The sequence below is a fragment of the Plodia interpunctella genome, chromosome 7, assembly GCF_027563975.2.
Source record: "Plodia interpunctella isolate USDA-ARS_2022_Savannah chromosome 7, ilPloInte3.2, whole genome shotgun sequence".
Taxonomy (NCBI): domain Eukaryota; kingdom Metazoa; phylum Arthropoda; class Insecta; order Lepidoptera; family Pyralidae; genus Plodia; species Plodia interpunctella.
Genome location: NC_071300.1, coordinates 9,732,742 through 9,752,374, shown reverse-complemented (window position 1 = coordinate 9,752,374; position 19,633 = coordinate 9,732,742). Strand labels below are relative to the sequence as shown.

The window sequence follows — 19,633 nt, the reverse complement described above, 5'->3', positions numbered from 1 at the left end:
TTAGCAAATTAACAATTTTGTCAAATTAGTATTAACTAGTTTGACAAAATTGATTGTGACTTAAGGGTGTTGTCCAATACATATTATTGATATCTTTTTCATCTTACGTAACGTTACAAACGAGATAATATTGATCCTATACACCTCTCATGCAAAATATAATCCATACTTATCCCGTATAATTTGAACACGCTTTGTGTTCATATGTCTTCTTTCACATCGTAATCGAGCATTGAATTGAGGTGATTTTTGTTGATTGTTGAAGAGCTGGAGAGAAACATAGGCTACTTTTTAGGACAAGTCTTTTAGGCAATAGCTAGTTGAGAAAATAAAATATTTATCAGTCTTAACATAGGGTTGTAGCTTTGTGACTCACAGTTTGTATGTAAAATATAAGTTTAAATCTATGGAATGTGTGGGTGGGGTTTAACGGCTGAAATTAACCAGCCCAATTGATGTGTGAGTGGACCCCAAGGTCTCTGGCTTGTCAAGGTCAAATATTTAATTTCTTGTCTTGTGAACTGGCAGTTACTCCTATTAGTATAACAAGAAATATACACCCATTCTTTTCGAGCTTTGTCAGTGCCTAAGTAATATATAAATCTGTGGGTAGTGGCTTTTTTTAGATAAAAATATACTCAAAACTTTAAATTACTTAGACTGTGACTAGGACTTCTATATTAACACCATAAACAGGAAATATGTGAATAAACTAAAAAACACTCGGTCGGATTTGATGAATTTAGCACAAAGATAGTCTACTTCAGAAGTAGCATATAGCATAAGTAGCTAATTTACCACGCACGAAGTCGCGGCGAGTTGACATGTAATTTTTCGCAGTATCTTATCTCATTTCGTAATTTTCGAGGTTTATTTCTATGTTCTGTTTTTAGTTTAAATTTATTACCTATATTAATTGACATAATAAATTTGAAGCTTCACTTAACATATTATTCAAATGTAATAAATTAGACACCGTTGAGAAAGCAAAACATATTATATGTGATGGATTTGTGCAAAATATTGCAATCTTTAATGAAAGTTATTACTTAAAAAGTTGATATAAAAGTATTTCACAAATATCGTGACTGTAGAATATAACTTAGCTATTTGATATATGACTTTAAATTAAAGTTTAATATACCTTATAAAAATACGAACTGTTTTCCGAAAAGCCTATCTATCTCACTTTTCCCAACTATATCCTAACAAAATTACTTTAATTAATTCCTCCGTTTTGACGTGAAAGAATGACAAATATTCATTCATTCATAGGATTTTAGTATTGATATGAATTATTCGATTCTAATGATATTATATCAGTGTATTATATCAGTGATTTATGGTATATGTCAAGACAGACACTCTGACACAAGTCAGACTCAAGCGAAGGTTCTATTTTTTCATTTCGAGGTACGTGATCCTAAAAACAAGTTACGATCTAGCGACTGCATCGTTTTGTTTGGCTTGATGAGCCATGTTTCGTAATCTCAAAGTTTTATCATTAAGTTTATCAAATTATCGTGATTTTGGATTATATGTGAATTGAATATACGAATAACGAATTTTATTGTTTTTGCGAAACAAATAACACCTGATACGTGTTTCTTATTATCTTTTTATCTAGATTCTTTGATATTTTCATGACGTCTATAAATAAGTCGTCGATTTATTGTTATGTAAACACTAAACAGTGTTACTAAAATACGGATTCCGCGAAAGTAACTGTATACACAAGTATAAAAAAGCTAACGGGAAGGAAATGGTAATGTAATCAATATTTTAGTTTGACATATTAAAATTGTTGCTATAGTATTTCATTTTGAATTCGTGTTAAAAAAAATATTTAAAAAATCATAAGCAAGAGTAACATAATTATTTAAAATACTAAATTAGGTATTCTACTAGAAGACACGATATTTGAACGTGATGAAACAATCGAAACAGCCGTCTAATTACCGGAATAAATATACATTAAAAAAACTAAATGACAATTCTCTTTCTCTTTCAGGATTCTCTTCCGCGCGGCCACCACACCCTGTCCGCTTCATCACATCACCTCCACCGAGGCGCTCAGTCCTTCGATGCGTCTTCAAACAGCAGCGGAATCTCCTCCACACATGTCGTCGAAATCCACAGCACCAACGGATCAGACACATCTTCACGATGGGGGAACTCCCTAGGAAGCCACGGGTCTTCATCAGGCCTCGTCTCCATAGCAACGGAGAACAACAACGTCAAATTCACAGCGTCGCACTGTCTCGACAACCTGCAACCTGTTAAGGACTCCAAAGATTTACCGACACCTTCATCCACGCCTACGACTTCAAGGAAATCTAGGCGAAGATCTAACCTGTTCACGCCATCGAAGAAAGGTGATGATAGACTGAAGAATGGTGAGCTGGGGTCAGGCAGGGCGATTCCCCTGAAGCAGGGTTATCTGTACAAAAAGAGCAGCAAAGCTCTGAATAAGGAGTGGAAAAAGAAATATGTGACGTTGTGCGATGATGGACGGCTGACGTACCACCCGAGTTTGCATGTGAGTTTAACTGATTATTTGCTCGTTTTATTGTTTCCGTGTTTATTTCCTTGGCCTTCGTTAATTTTAATTACTACATTTATCATAGGCGTGTAGGTATTGATCCCACGTATAGGAATAGGAAGCATATTACAGTATTTTAGAAATATATTCTCTGAATGAAAAAAGAAATGTTTATATTGTCTGGTTTTGAATTTTTGAAATGATTAGCAACATTTTTATTAGTATGAAGTTAACATAATTTAGCATATTTCAATGCGTGCCTCTGTCCTGTGCATAAGTCCCATTCTATGTGTTGCATTCATAAAAAATAAAGGAAAAAATGGGTTGGGTTTTCGTCCGACTTCTGTGAAGAAACAGAAAAATAAAATAAAATGAAAGATAATTTTTCCGTTTCTTACATTATTACTATTACTAAATCGCCCTAATAAATGTACGTACAGTCAACAGCACATCGTTTTACCCTGTATGAACCTCTATGGCACGGTAATAGAGGCGAGTTTGCAATGAATTTGGGTAGGTTGACGTGCTGTTACGACTGTACACGTTACACAAACATACATTTTATTTTACTGATTAATTAATATCGATATTGGTTTCAGGATTATATGGAAGACGTAAACGGCAAAGAGATCTCCTTGCAGTATGTGACAGTGAAGGTACCAGGTCAGAAACCAAGAGGCTCCAAGTCCATCATCACGACGGTTCCAGGTTATAATGCATATACCAGTTTGGATATACACGATAGTATTGGAGGGTTGTCACTCGGTAAGTTGTGATTAGTTTTGTTAAGTTGTTAGGTGTAGTTTAAGAGAATGCTTTTTCAGTTACTTTCTGTGTCTTTTAGTTGTTTTTAGATTAGTTGTTAAAAGCCTAGAACATGATATCAGTCTATAGTATACAATCTCGCCAGTATGCTATTCATTCTTCCAGCTGTAGACTGAGAAAACTTTATACGAGCGAAAGGCAAGATATGACATTATCTTCCCTTTCGCCCGTATAAAGTAGAAATAAACGGGAAGAAAAGGGACAGAGTGCTAATATCTTTTGTTCCTCATCGTGTGCTCCGGCCTACACTGCCTTTGTGTAAAATAGGCCGGGATTAATGTATGAAAATATAATATTATTACTTACAAGCGGCTCACAGCGGCTTCGCTCGGGTAAACCCCTAATAAAAATGTAGCCTATGATACTCCTGAAGGTTTCGTCTATCTCCGTGCCAAATTTCATGAAAATCAGCCCAGTAGTTTTTGAGTTTATTAATTGCAAACAAAAATACTAATCTTATAATATTATTAGTACGGATTTGAACTTGCCAACACAATTGTTTGTCTGTGGGTCTGTTCTGGATTTACAATACAAGTAGTTACTTAGTGCGTATCGTTGAGTGTTCACTTGTTTATTATTAGCTGTTGTCCCCAGCTCCACCTATGTTTGCCATCGGGTCATGATCTATATCTATCTCAAATTTCATCAAAATCGGTCGGTCAGCGGTCTAGCAGTGAAAGCGTGACAGACAGTCTTACGTATTAATAATTTTAGTGTATTATAATGTATTTGATTCAAGCAGACTGTCACTCTACAGGTTACAAAGACAAGCCACAACGCGCCACAGACAAGGCGTTGATGTCAGCGTTCGATACTATGAAGGAGCCGGCCTCCAGTCGCCAGTCCGTGGCTTCTGAGGCGGAATTGGCCAATGGGGGGGATAAGGACACTCCGCATGTGAAGAAACGACATCGACGGATGAAGAGTAGCGGGGTTAAGAAGGATGGGGATGAAGGTATGACATTTTTGGTGTTTATTGTAAGCTTCAGTATGTAATTTTGTAAAAATAAAGAGTGTTAAATTAGCCAAATTTTAATGTCATTTTAAAAATATGTTTATTACGTGTTGGGATGTAAATCAAGGGAAATGAAATGTTTCATATTTTGTTACAACCCTGATTGCACTGTCGCCGCTGGCGGCGTCGAAGACTATAATGCCGGTGAACACTATCGGGAAACATTTGTTGTATTTTTTTTTTTAATTCGCGTAGCATCTGAGTTCGGCGACGGCGTATAGTGTCCATTATTCCAGACGGCGAGCCAGCAAGCTCGTGCGAGTTCACGATCGTGAGCCTGGACGGGAAGCGCTGGCGCTGGGAGGTGCCGGCGGGCGCGGGCTCGCCTGGACTCGCCGCCGCCGACCGCGACGCCTGGGTCGCGTGTGTCGAGGCGCAGATCCTCGCCTCGCTGCAGGGGCGGGTGAGCACTTTACCTTACTTCTGCCACTCGACATACTTGGATAACTGTTAGTAAAAAGGTTGTCAAGTAAGTCAAGATTGTATGTAAATAAAAAATATTTACCATAAATTTTAAATTAATTTGATAAAATGCGTTTGTTTGTGTTGCTCCTTCCGAGCAACATGTGCAGAGCTATTTGTGTTTCTGTGACACACATGTATGTACTTTTAGATACAAATTAGTTTTAGTCTGTTTTATGTTGTATAACGTGTGTGTGTGTGTGTGTATAACTGTTGAACAAATAAATATTTTCTCTATCTATCTATCTACCATTGAACATTCTTTAGATCTGTCTCATTAGTTTAGAATATACTTATTCATAGATCAACTATCGCTTTTATAACGTAATTCGCAGACTTCCCGCCAACCAGCGCCAACGGGCGCCAACAGCACCGGCGACGTGAGAGCTACGTACTACATCAGGCGAGTGAAGGGCAACGACATATGCTGCGACTGCGCCGCTCCAGGTACAACTATTGTTTATATTTAGCACAAATCTGTATAATAATATAAATAGATAATAGATTTTAATAATAGGTTGGACCGACAGCGAGCTCAGTGCGCCATTGGACTCGAAAAATGGTTCAATTTAATTTATTTTATTTTAGAGAGAGATTTATTAGTGGAGCAGCTTATATTGAATCGAAACGATGTATGATTAGTGCTGAAGATTTTATCGAATCCAAATTCAATAAGTAATTTTTCATTCAATTATTTAAAATATTTTTTCACAATGACAGACACAAGATTTTAATACGATAATTGATAGATTTGTAATTTTTTTTTGTTGTGAAATTAAAAAATTAAGAATATAATTTCATTAGACTATTTTACGTTTTATTTATTGCTGAGCAAAGAATTTGGCCAATACCTGTTCAAAAAAAAATTGTTCTCGTCACTATTATACTCGTAATGTCATCATCAAATTCAATCAGGCAAATTTGAATTTTATATCCAAGGTAATAAGGTGTATTTTCTTCCAGACCCAGACTGGGCGAGTCTTAACCTCGGCGTGTTGATCTGCATAGAATGTTCGGGAATACACAGGAATCTAGGGTCGCATATATCACGTGTGCGGTCTTTGGACCTCGACGAATGGCCGTGAGTATATTTTATTATTTACAAATTTTATTAGTTTCTGTCCTGTTTGTCTATGATTGCAATAATCGATATTTATACCGGTATAAAATATATCGATATTATAGCTATATCTTCCAGAATTATATTGTTATACTGTATTATAATAAAGTTGCCATTAAATCAGATATTCCTTACATGTGTCAAAAACAAATCATAAAATTAAAAAGCGTTTTAATGAGAACTAAAAATACAAATTCATGCTATAAATAAAGTCGATCAATTAAAGTGACATTTGATTAACGTGTTTTATTATTTCAATGAATTAAACATTTTGTTTTATAACCCGGCAATCACAGGTAACTTCCTTATAAGGGTTTACAGTTGCATAAAAGGAAAAAAAAAAAAATTCTCATTTTAGTCTGAGCCACGTCAGCGTGATGGTGTCGATGGGCAACACTCTGGCGAATTCAATATGGGAAGCTGATCTCAGGGGACACATCAAGCCAATTGCCACCTCCAGCAGGGAAGAAAAGGAAAGGTGAGGAAACTTTCGTTCTAGTTTTTTTTTCATAAATCTATACAAAAATGCTAGGATTAGAATTTTTGTATACAGCGTTTTATGAAGCGGTGGTGGTGTAATGGTTAAGACGCCCGCCTGTGGATCAAAAGGTCCCGGATTCGAATCCTACTCGTGCCCCAATCTGACTCATGTATAATAGTTTTCATCGGCCACCACTTGCTTCCGGTGAAGGAAAACATGGTGAGGAAACCTGCACACTGGTTGATTGTTAACTTGTGTGTGAAATGGAGAATGCAATGGCAAACCACTCCATTACTAATGCCAAAAAGTTGTTTTGTGTGTTAATTCCACGTAATGACCACGACCCTCAGCCATGAGGAATACGACTATGAAGAGTAAAGCGTTTTTAACATTCTCAATACGATTCCAGGTGGATCCGTCTAAAATACGAGCGCCGTTCGTTCCTGTCGGCCCACGAGGTGTCAACTGGCCCCGAGGCGCTGCGCACGGCCGCGTCGCGCGGGGCCATCTCGTCCCTCGCGCGGATGCTGGCCGCGTCCCCCCCCCGCGCGCCCGCGCCCCACGACAAAGCTTTAGCGCTACGTGCTGCGTCCGCGGCTGGACAACTGGCGGCCGCGCAGCTGCTTATATGGGTAACTAGATTAGATTCATATCCTTATTGAAAGTGATTGCATTACCAATTTGACGACCTCGGTGGCGCAGTGGTAAAGTGCTTGCCACTAAACCGAGAGGCCCCGGGTTCGATCCCTGGTCGGGTCGATTGGCCCGGGTCTTGGATGTTTATCTATATATGAATTTGTTATACAATATAGTATCGTTGAGTTAGTATCCCATAACACAAGTCTCGAACTTACTTTGGGGCTAGCTCAATCTGTGTGATTTGTCCTAATATTTATTTATTTACCAATAAGGCCGCCTATTACACGTTTTTATAGTTGTCTTGTTCTAAATTGTGTTTCATTTCATTGCGAAAGTAGTTTGATTCACGTACTTATGTTATTGCCTGATTGAGTATGAAATGATTTAATATGTGATGGATCCTTTAAAATTCGCGGCACGTAGTCTTTTTCTTTGGGAGGCTTGCGTATGGATGGACAGGCACGTTTTCACGTCAAATTAAAAAAATCAATCATTCATAAAATTGACATTGACCGCAGTACAGATTAATGATTTCAAAGACAAATAGTAAAACTGATTCTTGACTTTGTTAAAATTCGAAAAATTGTAACGACGCGCGGCCGCAGCGTTCGGAACGCTCGGAGAACCACCCTATCGTGTTTATCGGCGAACAGACAGACAGACATTGTTTTGTAATAATGTAAGGATAATAATTAGTCAAGAGGCTACAGATCTTTCTACAATGTTGTAGCACAACGGCAACCCCAACTTCCCGGACGCGGACGGGCACGGCTGCGTGTTCTACGCGCGCGCGGCCGCGAACCACCTCGCGGGCATCGCGCCGCGCGCGCCCGCGCTGCCGCAGCTGGCGCCGTGTCCGCTGCATCCGCAGCCCAGCGCCAGCTCTGGTCAATACACCAGCATTTCTTAATATATACATAAGACCTACATTTGTTCATTGACGTCCTTGTAGAAAAGGCCGCGGTGAAGTTTGTTGCGCCGCTTCTTCTTCACCTGCGCTTTGGAAGTCGGCGGTCTAAACTAAGTCTTTAAGTGATTTTTTTGACGTGATAATAAGTGATGTATATCATCCTAAATTGAATAAAGAATTTTGAATTTGAATTATATGTGGCCGTCCAAATTAAAAGGGACCTTATGGCGCCCGACACTTAGGTATATATTGCCGTTGTTCGTATACAAAATAACGACAATAATGACGTAAGTGCCCGACGCCATAAGGTCCCTTTTGATTTGGACGGCCACATTATATTATCATTATATGTGGCATTCCAAACAATAGACATTTATATAAACATGTTTGTTACTCTTTCACGCGAAATCTGCTAGACAGATTGTTATGAAATTCGGTTGAAATTTGGAGGGAAGTCCTGGGGCGCAGCTAGTAATATTATAAATGTGAGTTTAAACTAAATGTAACTATGTAGTTTGAAGTACTGAAGGACATAGAAATTATTTTTCATCTCCATAAATAAATTCTACCGGGAAATTCACACGAGCGAGGGCGCGAGCAAAAGCTAGTTTAGTATAACACTAGCAACTCGCCCTGTCTTCTCACGGGGTCCTTTGAACAATTGTTCGAAAGTGCGTTTGTTTTGTTTGTGTTGTATCGAAATGACTATTTTTAATTAAATAGTTGTAACTTATTTTAAATACCATATTATTATAATATGGTAACATTTTTATAGCAGATAAAATGAATTAAATTTAAAATTCCCCCATACTGCCAATAGATGGCAGTATTTATAACAGAATGTATTTATACATTTTATCGAAATATATATTTGTTTTACAGGCACTAACTCCACAAGCTCGTCGTCGAGCGCAAAGAGCAACAATCAAATCAAAAACCCCGAACCTGAGTGCAACTGCATAATATTCGAGCTGCTCAACACTCAGAGCGCTTCCAACGCGTTAGTAGAACTACTAATAGGACTACAGAACAACCAATACATGAACGGGTACGAGAACAACAGTATCACCAGCTCTTTCAGTCACGGAACCCTTGGTAGGCCTTCTCTGGGCCCCAATCTGTCGCTGACGAACGGAAAATGCGGCAGCATCGTCTAAATGTCGAAATTTTAGCTCGTCTGTTACATACGTAATTTGTATTTACGAAAAAATTGTGACTGAAACCTTAGAGAGAATTATATAGTTACCATTCTAGTTAAAAACGACAATTTGACGTTTTGAACGTGGCGTGCGACTGTTGTGTTCGCAGTTGATTTTTGAAGTGTTTGACATAATAATTTAGCACCTTGCGGTTTGAGCTGTGTTTAGTGTGCCCAAGTCTTTATAATGTCTGTGATAAAAAACTGCCAAAAAAGGTGTCGGTAGTGAGCAAAAATACATTTTGTCATATTCAGACGTCAGTGGCGTAGTGGTCACCACGCCAGCCCGCTATCTGGAAGTCCTGGGTTCGATTCCCAGCGCGGACGATAATTGTACCTGTCACATCACATAGATTTGTTTGCGATTCTGGGTGTGTTGAAACCGATTCTGTGTGAACCGCGATTCAAGCTTAGTGAGGTGGTTGAGTGTTGAAATTGTGTCACTTTCGGAAATTGTCTATTTTACAATAGACGTATCAGGAAGTTTTCGCTCTCAGCATGAGGGTTATAATTTTGTCAAACAACACTTTATCGAGAGTGTAAAACAAGTCTCCGTTTTATTTGAATAGTAAGTAATATTTCAACATTTTTACATTACAACTTAAACCACCTTAAAATAATTCTGCCGGTAGATTAAAAAAAACAGTGCAATAGACAAGGATAGACAGATATAGGCCTTATTTGGCAGTTTTTATAATCACTTGACGGGAATGTGCAAAAGAGAGGTGCAGTTTATTAGACGACTTTCGTCTCTGTCCGATGATGTTGGGTGATTTCGGAAATTACATATTCCATACTACAGAATCCAGTGGCTCTCTACGAAAGTTCACATTTTTGTACTATTATTTTTAATTGTAAATAACGTTATTTAAAAAATATATCTGTTATGTAAATTCGTTTCCATTTATTTGTATAAAAATATGTTTGTAAATATTTTTTGTGTGATTATTTTATTTTTGCGCGCCATATTACCATTTTTACAGAGTATCAGAGGATACCATATTTTATTGCGTCAAATTCACATATGACGTCGAAAGATATACATTTTAATATTCAAATTTTACGACTGGTACAATGTGAATGATAATGTTTCATTCACAATTTGAAGTATTCATCGAAATTATATGTCAATTTACAATCAATGTGTTTGCCCGGGCAATTTAGATAATTATTAATTCGATTTTCCAATTTAATTTTATGTTGCTACAAAATTACGCTTTTGGTGAATTCCGGACAAGTGTTAATGTCGAATTAATCATTCTGTCTGTCTCACTAGAAGCGAGTGATTGTAATAAATTGTTACTGAGGTACCTATAAATGACATATGGGCAATAAACATGTCAAACACAACAAATGTGAAAGTGTGTTTGTCCATGTCCTTGATCTAACGTGATGTTGACTTAGTAAAATAACCTTATAATACATAGAGAATAGAGAGAAAGTAAATAGGGTTTAACGCGCAATAGACAAATAAATAATGACAAAATTTAAGAGATGCTGTGTCAAACGATATTTTAGAATTACTATTCTGAAATCACAGGCATGCTTGATCTTACTCTTGCTACTATAAGCAGATTTTACCGAAAAAAACAGGTGATAACCGGTTCAATGCGGACCCAAAAACCATAACGTTAGGTACGTAATAGGTATACAATAAATTATTAATGAATTAGTTCAAGATCTCAGCTCAATGCTAAAGTAGAGTAATTTAGGGTAATTGTTTTAGTGTTAATTATTGTGCTTACCCTTCATCCCTTGGGTGTGCTGAATCCCTGATTCTTTCAATTTTTTATTGGTGTATTTATGTGGTTTTAAATAAATTGTTTAGATAATAATTGATAGAGGTAATCTGAATGCCAAATAGTTCCACTATAAAGATATGAATTGTGTTAGCAATCTTAAGTCTTATTTCAAACACATACATAATACACGTACACTGACGTGTATAATCACAACATTGTTTTTATTTTAAAATATTACGAGTCTACTTACAATTTTAATTTATTTATTAAGGTAGCTATTTATTAGTTAATGGTAGCTAATTTATTAAATTTTTCAGGCGTTTTGTGAAATAAAACCGTTTGATTCACAACGAATCATGGACGTAACATTCCATTGCGTACCCAAGGGTCTGATATTAATAGTCGATGTGATATTCCTAAGGTTTCCCATGGTAGTTTTAGCTAAAGCGAAGTGCATTTCGATACTACAATCAATATCACCCCTTCTCACTTTCATAATAAGGTCGATTTTTATCTTGAATCTCATGGAAGAAAAGTGTTGACCGAATATGGTAATGTTGTGAATAGTTCTTCAATGCATTTCGCGTTATGCTACAACCATTTTAAACCAAATGTACTGAACCCCCCTGTGCCTATTTAGGTAGTTCGCTTTAAAACCAAATAATAGATTGCCAGTCTGCAAAATAAGAGTATTTAAAAACAAAATGGCTCCCAATCTATTATAGGTATTTTCCGATATAGAATTCTTATGCAGTCTGTTGCATGTTTAGATTAATGTTGCGTTAAATTTAGTTCTTTATAGTAGACGGTTTTTGGTGCATATCGCGAGGTTATGTTGTGAATATTTTGTGCTTCAGTTTGCAATTGACTTATTTAAAAATCTTTATTGAACAAAATAACAAAAGGCGGACTTAACGCCATATTGCATTCACTACCGATCAGTCATTAGACCAAACAGATTAGAATTTAATGTTATTTCCAGTAATTAAATTATTTGTTTCAAATCTCTGAAAGTTGATACTAAAACGTCACAATACAACGTAAATTTTAATTTTATTTGTCTAAACAGAAAAGACTTTAACTTATATTAATATTCGCGATATATCTTATCAATATGTATTACCTTAGGTACATTAGTTTTGTACTGAATCGTGCTTGACATACAATTCTTTGAGACTTAATTTTGTAACGATACATCACATTTTTAATATTTTAATAATTTATTTCGCATCTTATTACATGTTTGTATGATTAAATCTCTATTTTTCCTATTAGAAATGTTTGCTAGTTCAAGTTTATTCATATATATGTAATTGTATATTTCTTCTCAATTCGAAATCCTCGCATCGAAGGCGTGATTCGTTTATATATATATTACGTTTTTATAAGATCATGTTTTGTATCATCATCATACAATATCAAATGCTGAAAAGTGAACCAGGGACGAAACAATATTATTGCAATTAAATCGATTTAAAATAAAAGGGCAAATTCTATGAACCATTTAAACGTTTTTTTATAATTTTGATTAAACTGAAAAATATTGATATGTCTCCTTGCTTCATTGTCATTACGACGCTCACAAGTCAGCCATCCATCTGTCATCATCATATTTACGCGTCGTCGTAATTTTGGCGCGCTTTTAATACTAAATATTCTTATGTCTGCCGCGCTTCCGATGCGAGGATTGCTTAAAATGATTAAGTTATATGTAAATTTTAGCAATAAATCATTTACCGACATCAGTATTGGAATATAATGTATAGATTGCACATGAGGATATTACCGCACGTATATCTGTATAATTTGTATTTTTAATAATTTTACTGTTGAAATTTTATTGCTAATTTTAAATTCGTTACATTCACTTTGGTTCACAATTTTATTTAGATTATTTTTGTAATAATGTTTTATTTTGTGTATATTATTTGTACAGGCCAAAGAGCTTAACTGTAAATATACAGCTACCAGTTTTAGCTGTCCTTAATTAGTGTTTCGTTATTGTAATTTTTAAGAGATTTGTTGATGTTCTTAATCTTGTGAAAATAAAGTGTAATTTGAACACGATTTCTGTTTTTAAATCCTGAACCAACTGAAACCTATATTGAATGAAATATTGTTTGGGTACGATCGATATTTCGTAGAATAATATGTACGATACTAGATATTTCTTATATTCGTTCTGCCATTGTTACCCGTTCACAAAGCGACAGCCGTCTAAAAGAGATCGCATACAAGATTGTTCCTTTTGTGATAAAATACTACCAAGTCCCGTTGGGAAACGGCACTATTTTTATCACAATACATTTTATAAGTTGCGTGTAAAATGTGTGGGTATGTTATGTATGTATGTCCTTACTCGTGAGCAAGTCTCGTGCAGAGCAAAAATATTGAAATCTGTTTTGGAAAATGGGAATTATACCGGTTTATTTTAGACAATGAATTACTACACAAAATTACACTACACAAAAGGTAATACTGAACGTAAAGCCATCTTACATTACTACAATAAGGATATTTCAATTCACTTTCATCTGAGCGTTTTCCGCGGTTACTTCCAGCCGTTGAGCGTCGAAGCCAAAGTTCCGCTTTCCCGTCTTCCAGAGACAAAATATTAAACCGTAAAAATACGGACTCGCTGACGATCTAAAACGGAAAGTATAATGGACGAGACGGAAATCCAATTATCTTAAAGTGATTTAAAATCGCTGTCGATTGTCAGATGACGTCATCCCTCTACTTATTAAGGGTGTATTATGTAAAGGTATTCTACCTGTGATTTGATAACTTAGACATGATAATCAAATTGGACATGTGTTTATGAAATGAAATAATTTATACTATGAATATCATGAAATATTATGTTAATAATTAAAAAAAAAAACTAACGAAGTATAATCCAAACTTATACATCCTAATATTACAAATGTGAAAGTGTGTTTGTTTGTAGGTACATCTCAAAACTGAGCTTTTTTGTTGTGGAGATTTTTGGAGAAAGTGTTAATTTTTACATAACGTCATGGATCAGTATCACCTAAGTTAGTCTCTGAATGGATCTCTGTGCGGCGGTAATGAAGACGAATTTGGTAAGCTTGATGTCATGTTGACTGTACTTAGAAATCTCAAAAGAAAAAGTGAAAAAAAGACAGGTGCAAAATCTACACACCTCTCGCTCGATAGAGCTGCAAGTATAATATTAGTGAAATAAACGTTTGGATATTTAGGACCTTAAATCCTTCATTGCTTGACAAATTACTCCAACGACTATACATCTCATACTAATATTATAAAGAGAAAATATTTGTATTTTCGTTTGTAATGAATAAACTCAAAAACTACTGGTCCGATTTTCATTAAATTTGGCAGAGAGATAGATGAAACCATCAGGAGTGGCATATGCTTGCTTTATTGTGGTTTTACCCACGCGAAGCTGGGACGGGCAACTAGTATTTGATATTCATAAAAGACCTAACTATTTACCAAGCAACTTCAAATAGGGGAAGGTTTTGTCTGTTTTTTTCCTCGTTCAAAACTTTGTCTTTTACGGTTATGGTTTATGGTTATGTGTTGTGTCGAATTTCGTCTTCGAATGAAAAAAATACCTTGCATTTCCTTTCAGTCGAATTTTCTCTTAGATCAATTTTTCACTTTTGCCTTCTTTAGATAGATTTCAATTTATAAGTATTTATATGTTATTTTAAAATTAGTTTTTAGTTTAAATTAATATAATTTTGTGTTTTTTAATGTTTCTATTGTTGTGATTAAAATAAAATATTCTGAATTAGAAGATAAATAACATATTTTTCACTGTGATATATCAGATCGGACCATTGTTTTAAAATGCGATTGACGTTTGTTTAGGCTAAGGCCAGCAATTGGTCGGGCAGCTAGAGCGTAGAATGAGCATTCGCTCGCTTGATGTAAATCAACTTAGTGATATGTCAGGTTTCACCGAACTTGATGATAAAAATCATGCGGGTTTTTAACGAAATAATATTATAGGATACTAGATGTTGCCAGGGGCTTCGCTCCCGTGGGAATTTTGAGATCAAATATAGCCTATAGCAATCTTGGATAATGTACCTTTCTAATGGTGAAATAATTTTTGAAATCGGTTCGGTATTTTCGTAGATTACTCGCCTCAAACAAAGAGATAAGCATTTGTGAGTTTGTGTCACAAATGCTTATCTCTTTATAATAATAGTATATATTCGGAACCGAGTGGTCCCGGGTTCGATCCCCGGTCGGGTCATGATGGAAAATGATCTTTTTCTGATTGGCCCGGGTCTTGGATGTTTATCTATATATGTATTTGTTATAAAATATAGTATCGTTGAGTTAGCATCCCATAATACAAGTCTCGAACTTACTTTGGGGCTAGCTCAATCTGTGTGATTTGTCCTAATATAAAAAAAAAATGTATTGTCGACTCTGTACTTACGCAATCAGCGCCCCGTGATTTAGTTCAAATTTTATCAAAATTCAGTCGAGCGCGGTCCCGTACGTGATTATTACCCGTGTGTTATCTGGAAATCTCAACAATACCATTATAACTGGATCAAGAGCTCTGTGTTGACATCGAGATCACAATCCGAGATGAGAGTGTGCGGTTCCCTCCGTGATTAAACTCCGTATGATGTCATTGAAAATCTCTTGACAATGCAGTGACTGGGCGAGGAGTTTCCTCTAGTGTTGCTGAACTATCGATAGTTTTACAATCGACAGTTTCAATCGAAAAAGACTATACTATCGACAGTATCGATATTATTGATAGTATCGATTGTATTGCCCTGAAATATTAGATATTATGCTAACGATAATATTGCTCTGCGATATTAGATATGCTATCCATGCTATTGATAGTATCTGTCCAAAGCATGCCTAATATTTCAGGGCAATACTATCTATACTATCGACACTATTGCTCTTTATCAAATGCATTGCACCTAACCCATCTATCGATAACTATCGATACTATTGCTATTCCTCAAACTATTGAAGTTACTCGAAACGTAATCGATAGTTGACTATCGAGCGGCAACCTATATAAATCACAATTTGATGAGAACTTATTTAATATGAAATTTCGATGTCGACAGTTTATGGAAGAAAGGTTAAAAAATATGATACGTACGGGGAAATCTTGAATGACATGAGGTCACGAGTGAATTTGGTTAGAGGAATATTCGCAGGGAATATTCACGGTGTGTGGTTGCCGCCACCACCATATCCTCCCGTTATGTCGTACGACACATATATAATGCCCTGACTGACGATAGGCAAAGAAGGAGAGCCGTCTCGCTATCACGCCAGTCAGTCACACCAGTATGACACAGAGCATTTCCAAGAAAGGTTGAGTCAGACAGGCGACCGGTCGTAAAATTATTACCATATCAAATATGAAGAGTTCCACAAGAGATACTATGAGAGAGAGTAGATGCTATTGAATAATCAGTGGTTCTTTATATTGTGTTCTGCGGAGTCTTAGGGTTCCGCAATACATGTTTTAGGGTTCCATAAAAATATTGCATATTGAACAAGAAAACCTACTAGTGGCCTTGTAACATGAAAATTGTGTTGGTAATAAGATTTTTACATGATAAATGATATTTCAAAATCATTAATTGTATATAAATAAATAATAACATATCATAAAACCATTATTATCAGCGGGAACCTATAATTGGCCTCTTGTAACCCATGGATATACATTTAGTTTTTAAGAATGCAAACTGTTTGTTCTCCTTGGACATGTTACAATAAAATAAATAAATAAACATGATTCTCTGCCGCGTCTCTCTGTTCGCGATAAACTCAAAAAACTACTGCACGGATTTTCATGCAGTTTTCATCAAAAGATAGTGTGGTTCCTGAGGAAGGTTTAGGTGTACAATTTATTATGTTTTTACCCGAGCGAAGCCGGGACGGGCCTCTAGTAATATATATTGTGCGTGTGGTCTGAGGACCCACTTCTTGAAATAATATAAACGTTATCGAGAGTCTAATAATAGTGTCGGCTATTACAATCAATCAGGACACATATTTTTATTGTGCAATTTTTAATTTTAGGCTCCGTCAAATTTTGAACTTTCCTGTCTTCATAATGGTTTGAGAATCGCCGGAATTGACAATTGTTTCGCGTGGCTACATTTGTAGGTGTCAAACAATGGTACCTAATGATTATGAGAATAACGATTTTGCACTAATGTCTCCTATAATGATTCATTCTATTCATTCTACCCTGGGCAAAGACTTAACAACATGCCTTTATGTCCGGAGTTTTATTGTACCTTCCAAGAATTTCTCTATAGACTTCGCAGGAGGAATGGGGTCCAACGATATTGTATGCGGAGCTCGACGTTTCGTGGCATCTTCGGTATGTTTTGTCGGTTGTCCTAAATTACTATGATCATGAGATATAAAATGTGTATATGTGTATCTAGCGGAAGCGGTGGTGGTGTAATGGTTCCAGGTTCGAATCCCACTCGTGAGTTTGTATACCAATCTGACTCATGTACAGTAGTTTTCATAGACTTGCTTCCGGTGAAGGAAAACATCGTGAGGAAACCTGCACACTGGTTGATTATTATTAACTTGTGTGTGAAATGGAGAAGGCAATGGCGAACCACTCCTTTAATAATGCCAAGAAAGTTGTTGTGTGTGTTTCATTCCACGTAATGACCACGACCCTCAGTCATGAGGTATACGACTATGAAGAAGAATATGTGTAGAACTAGCTTTGCATGATAGACAGCTAGATTTAAACTACTTTATACCAATATAAAATAGTATGCACGTAGCAAATGCTTTTTAAACTAAATTTAAACAATTATTTGTACACAATCTTTGTACACAATACTTACATACAAAAAAAAAATCAGGAATTCCATCAGTCTCGAATGGTTTCATCTTATTTTTTAAATTCAAATTTAAAATAATATAAATATATCGATAAATTGCAACGAATGAGCCTGTAATTTTTATCATATGATAAAAAAAATGGTTAACTTTGGAATCCCATCCCATAGCAGCGAATTTAAATTTACTTCTTTATCTTTGGTATCTTCTCTCGTATCAACACGACCAATCTACTTGATATTTCGTATATTTATAGGTTGGGATAATGGAGAAGAACATATGCTACCTACCTGTCATCATAACCGCGGACGAAGCCCCGGGCAAAAGTTAGAAAAGTATATTTTAATGTTAATCCCGGAGTTTTACCAATGCCACGGGTTGAACTCAAATAATTTAGAAATTTCCAACTTGGTCAAACTTGGTTTATTACTTTTTCAACAAATGTTTTTACAGTTCTTCAATAATTTATAACATCAAACTTTACTATCGAAATAAATGCTCCGGAAGAAACATTTTTCTCCCGAAATATACAAGCAATTTTAGGTAATTTAAGCGTTTAAAATGTATGATAAGCTGAATTTGTTGGAGCTAAATGGGCCTGTGCCAACCTACGTAGATGAATGCCTCGCCTCCCTCCCTATTAAGTTGGACAAAGTTCGTTGTAATTTGCGGAAAAATCTACATAAAGCACACGGCTTTTCGTGAGATTTTAATGAATTTGGAACTTATAAAATAATTCATTCTCAAATTGCCCTTGCGGAAAAATTTATATAAGTACAACTATAAAAATCATCTTATAACGACATAGATTGTCTGGAGGTAATCTGGGGGCACGGTAGTGCCCCCGCAAGTCGAGCAAAAAAAGACGCATGACCGTACCTTCCTTTGCTCAAAGCAATTCAGGCCAATTTCGAACCCCAATAACTTCGTTGTGAATAAAACAGGAAGCCTGCATTTTCAGTAACTAACCAGGTATTGTATAAACACTGTAACTTTAAAATTTCACTCAATTTGAACCATTTAAACTAAAAGAAAGCGAAAAAGAAGCTCTCAGAAAATTTTCCTTTGGTTAGGTAATATTCCTGACAGTGACGCACGAATCGCAAGCAGGAATGCCTTATAGATCATTTTAGCTATATCTAGGTAAGGATTTACTTACAAATAATGCAGAGTCTGCTATTAAATGTAGTATCACAAGATTTCTCTTGGGCACCGTCAGTTGTCTTTGCACATGTTCTGATATCTCGATTCACGCATGTGGGTAGGTGTATTACATTGGTAGAATGAATATAATAGCTTTATCTCTGAATACATACTATGTATAGAATGTATCTGTGTAAAAAGTACTCTATGTGTTATTCTAGGTTATATTCTACTCGTGTACCAAATTTCATAACAATCCATTGAGTAGATTTTGCGTGAAAGAGTAACAAACATACAGACACACATAGAGACTCACAAACTTTAGCATTTATAATATTAATAGGATTCGACTTTTTAAGTGTATGATAATTGACACGATTATACATTTTAAGTCGTTTAAAGGTATCTGACAGGAAAATAAGTGACAACTAATGACATATGTTGAAATATGAAAATATGGGATAGGCGCATACCTACTATGACAATTGATGTTACTCAATATATGGTGTGACTTTTTGTAATATAATCTGCATGACGATAATTTATTAAAAAATATAAAAAATCTAAAACATTATTCAGACTACGATAATGTGCGATTTCTGTAGTGAGTAATATTTTTCGGAATTTAATTCCATAAGGACTTTCCTTGTTACACGAAAGCAACTTTGATTTTTGGCACCGATGGTAGTGATGCCATG

The 19,633-nt window shown here is 35.8% G+C and overlaps 1 protein-coding gene across 4 annotated transcripts in view; it reads left to right on the top strand.

Annotated features, from left to right (window-relative positions):
• The window catches only part of CenG1A (Centaurin gamma 1A), a 241,164-nt gene extending 228,163 nt beyond the window's left edge, over positions 1-13,001 (top strand). For all 4 annotated transcript variants that reach the window (XM_064436050.1, XM_053747622.2, XM_053747623.2 and 1 more), the window contains 10 exons: positions 2,012-2,539; positions 3,142-3,307; positions 4,125-4,322; positions 4,619-4,785; positions 5,180-5,291; positions 5,808-5,925; positions 6,323-6,442; positions 6,855-7,077; positions 7,815-7,971; positions 8,877-13,001. In XM_064436050.1, coding sequence (XP_064292120.1) covers positions 2,012-2,539; positions 3,142-3,307; positions 4,125-4,322; positions 4,619-4,785; positions 5,180-5,291; positions 5,808-5,925; positions 6,323-6,442; positions 6,855-7,077; positions 7,815-7,971; positions 8,877-9,151 — 2,064 coding nt within the window. In that variant the 3' untranslated portion in view covers positions 9,152-13,001. The remainder of the gene's footprint in view (positions 1-2,011; positions 2,540-3,141; positions 3,308-4,124; positions 4,323-4,618; positions 4,786-5,179; positions 5,292-5,807; positions 5,926-6,322; positions 6,443-6,854; positions 7,078-7,814; positions 7,972-8,876) is intronic.
• The last annotated feature ends 6,632 nt before the right edge of the window (positions 13,002-19,633 follow it).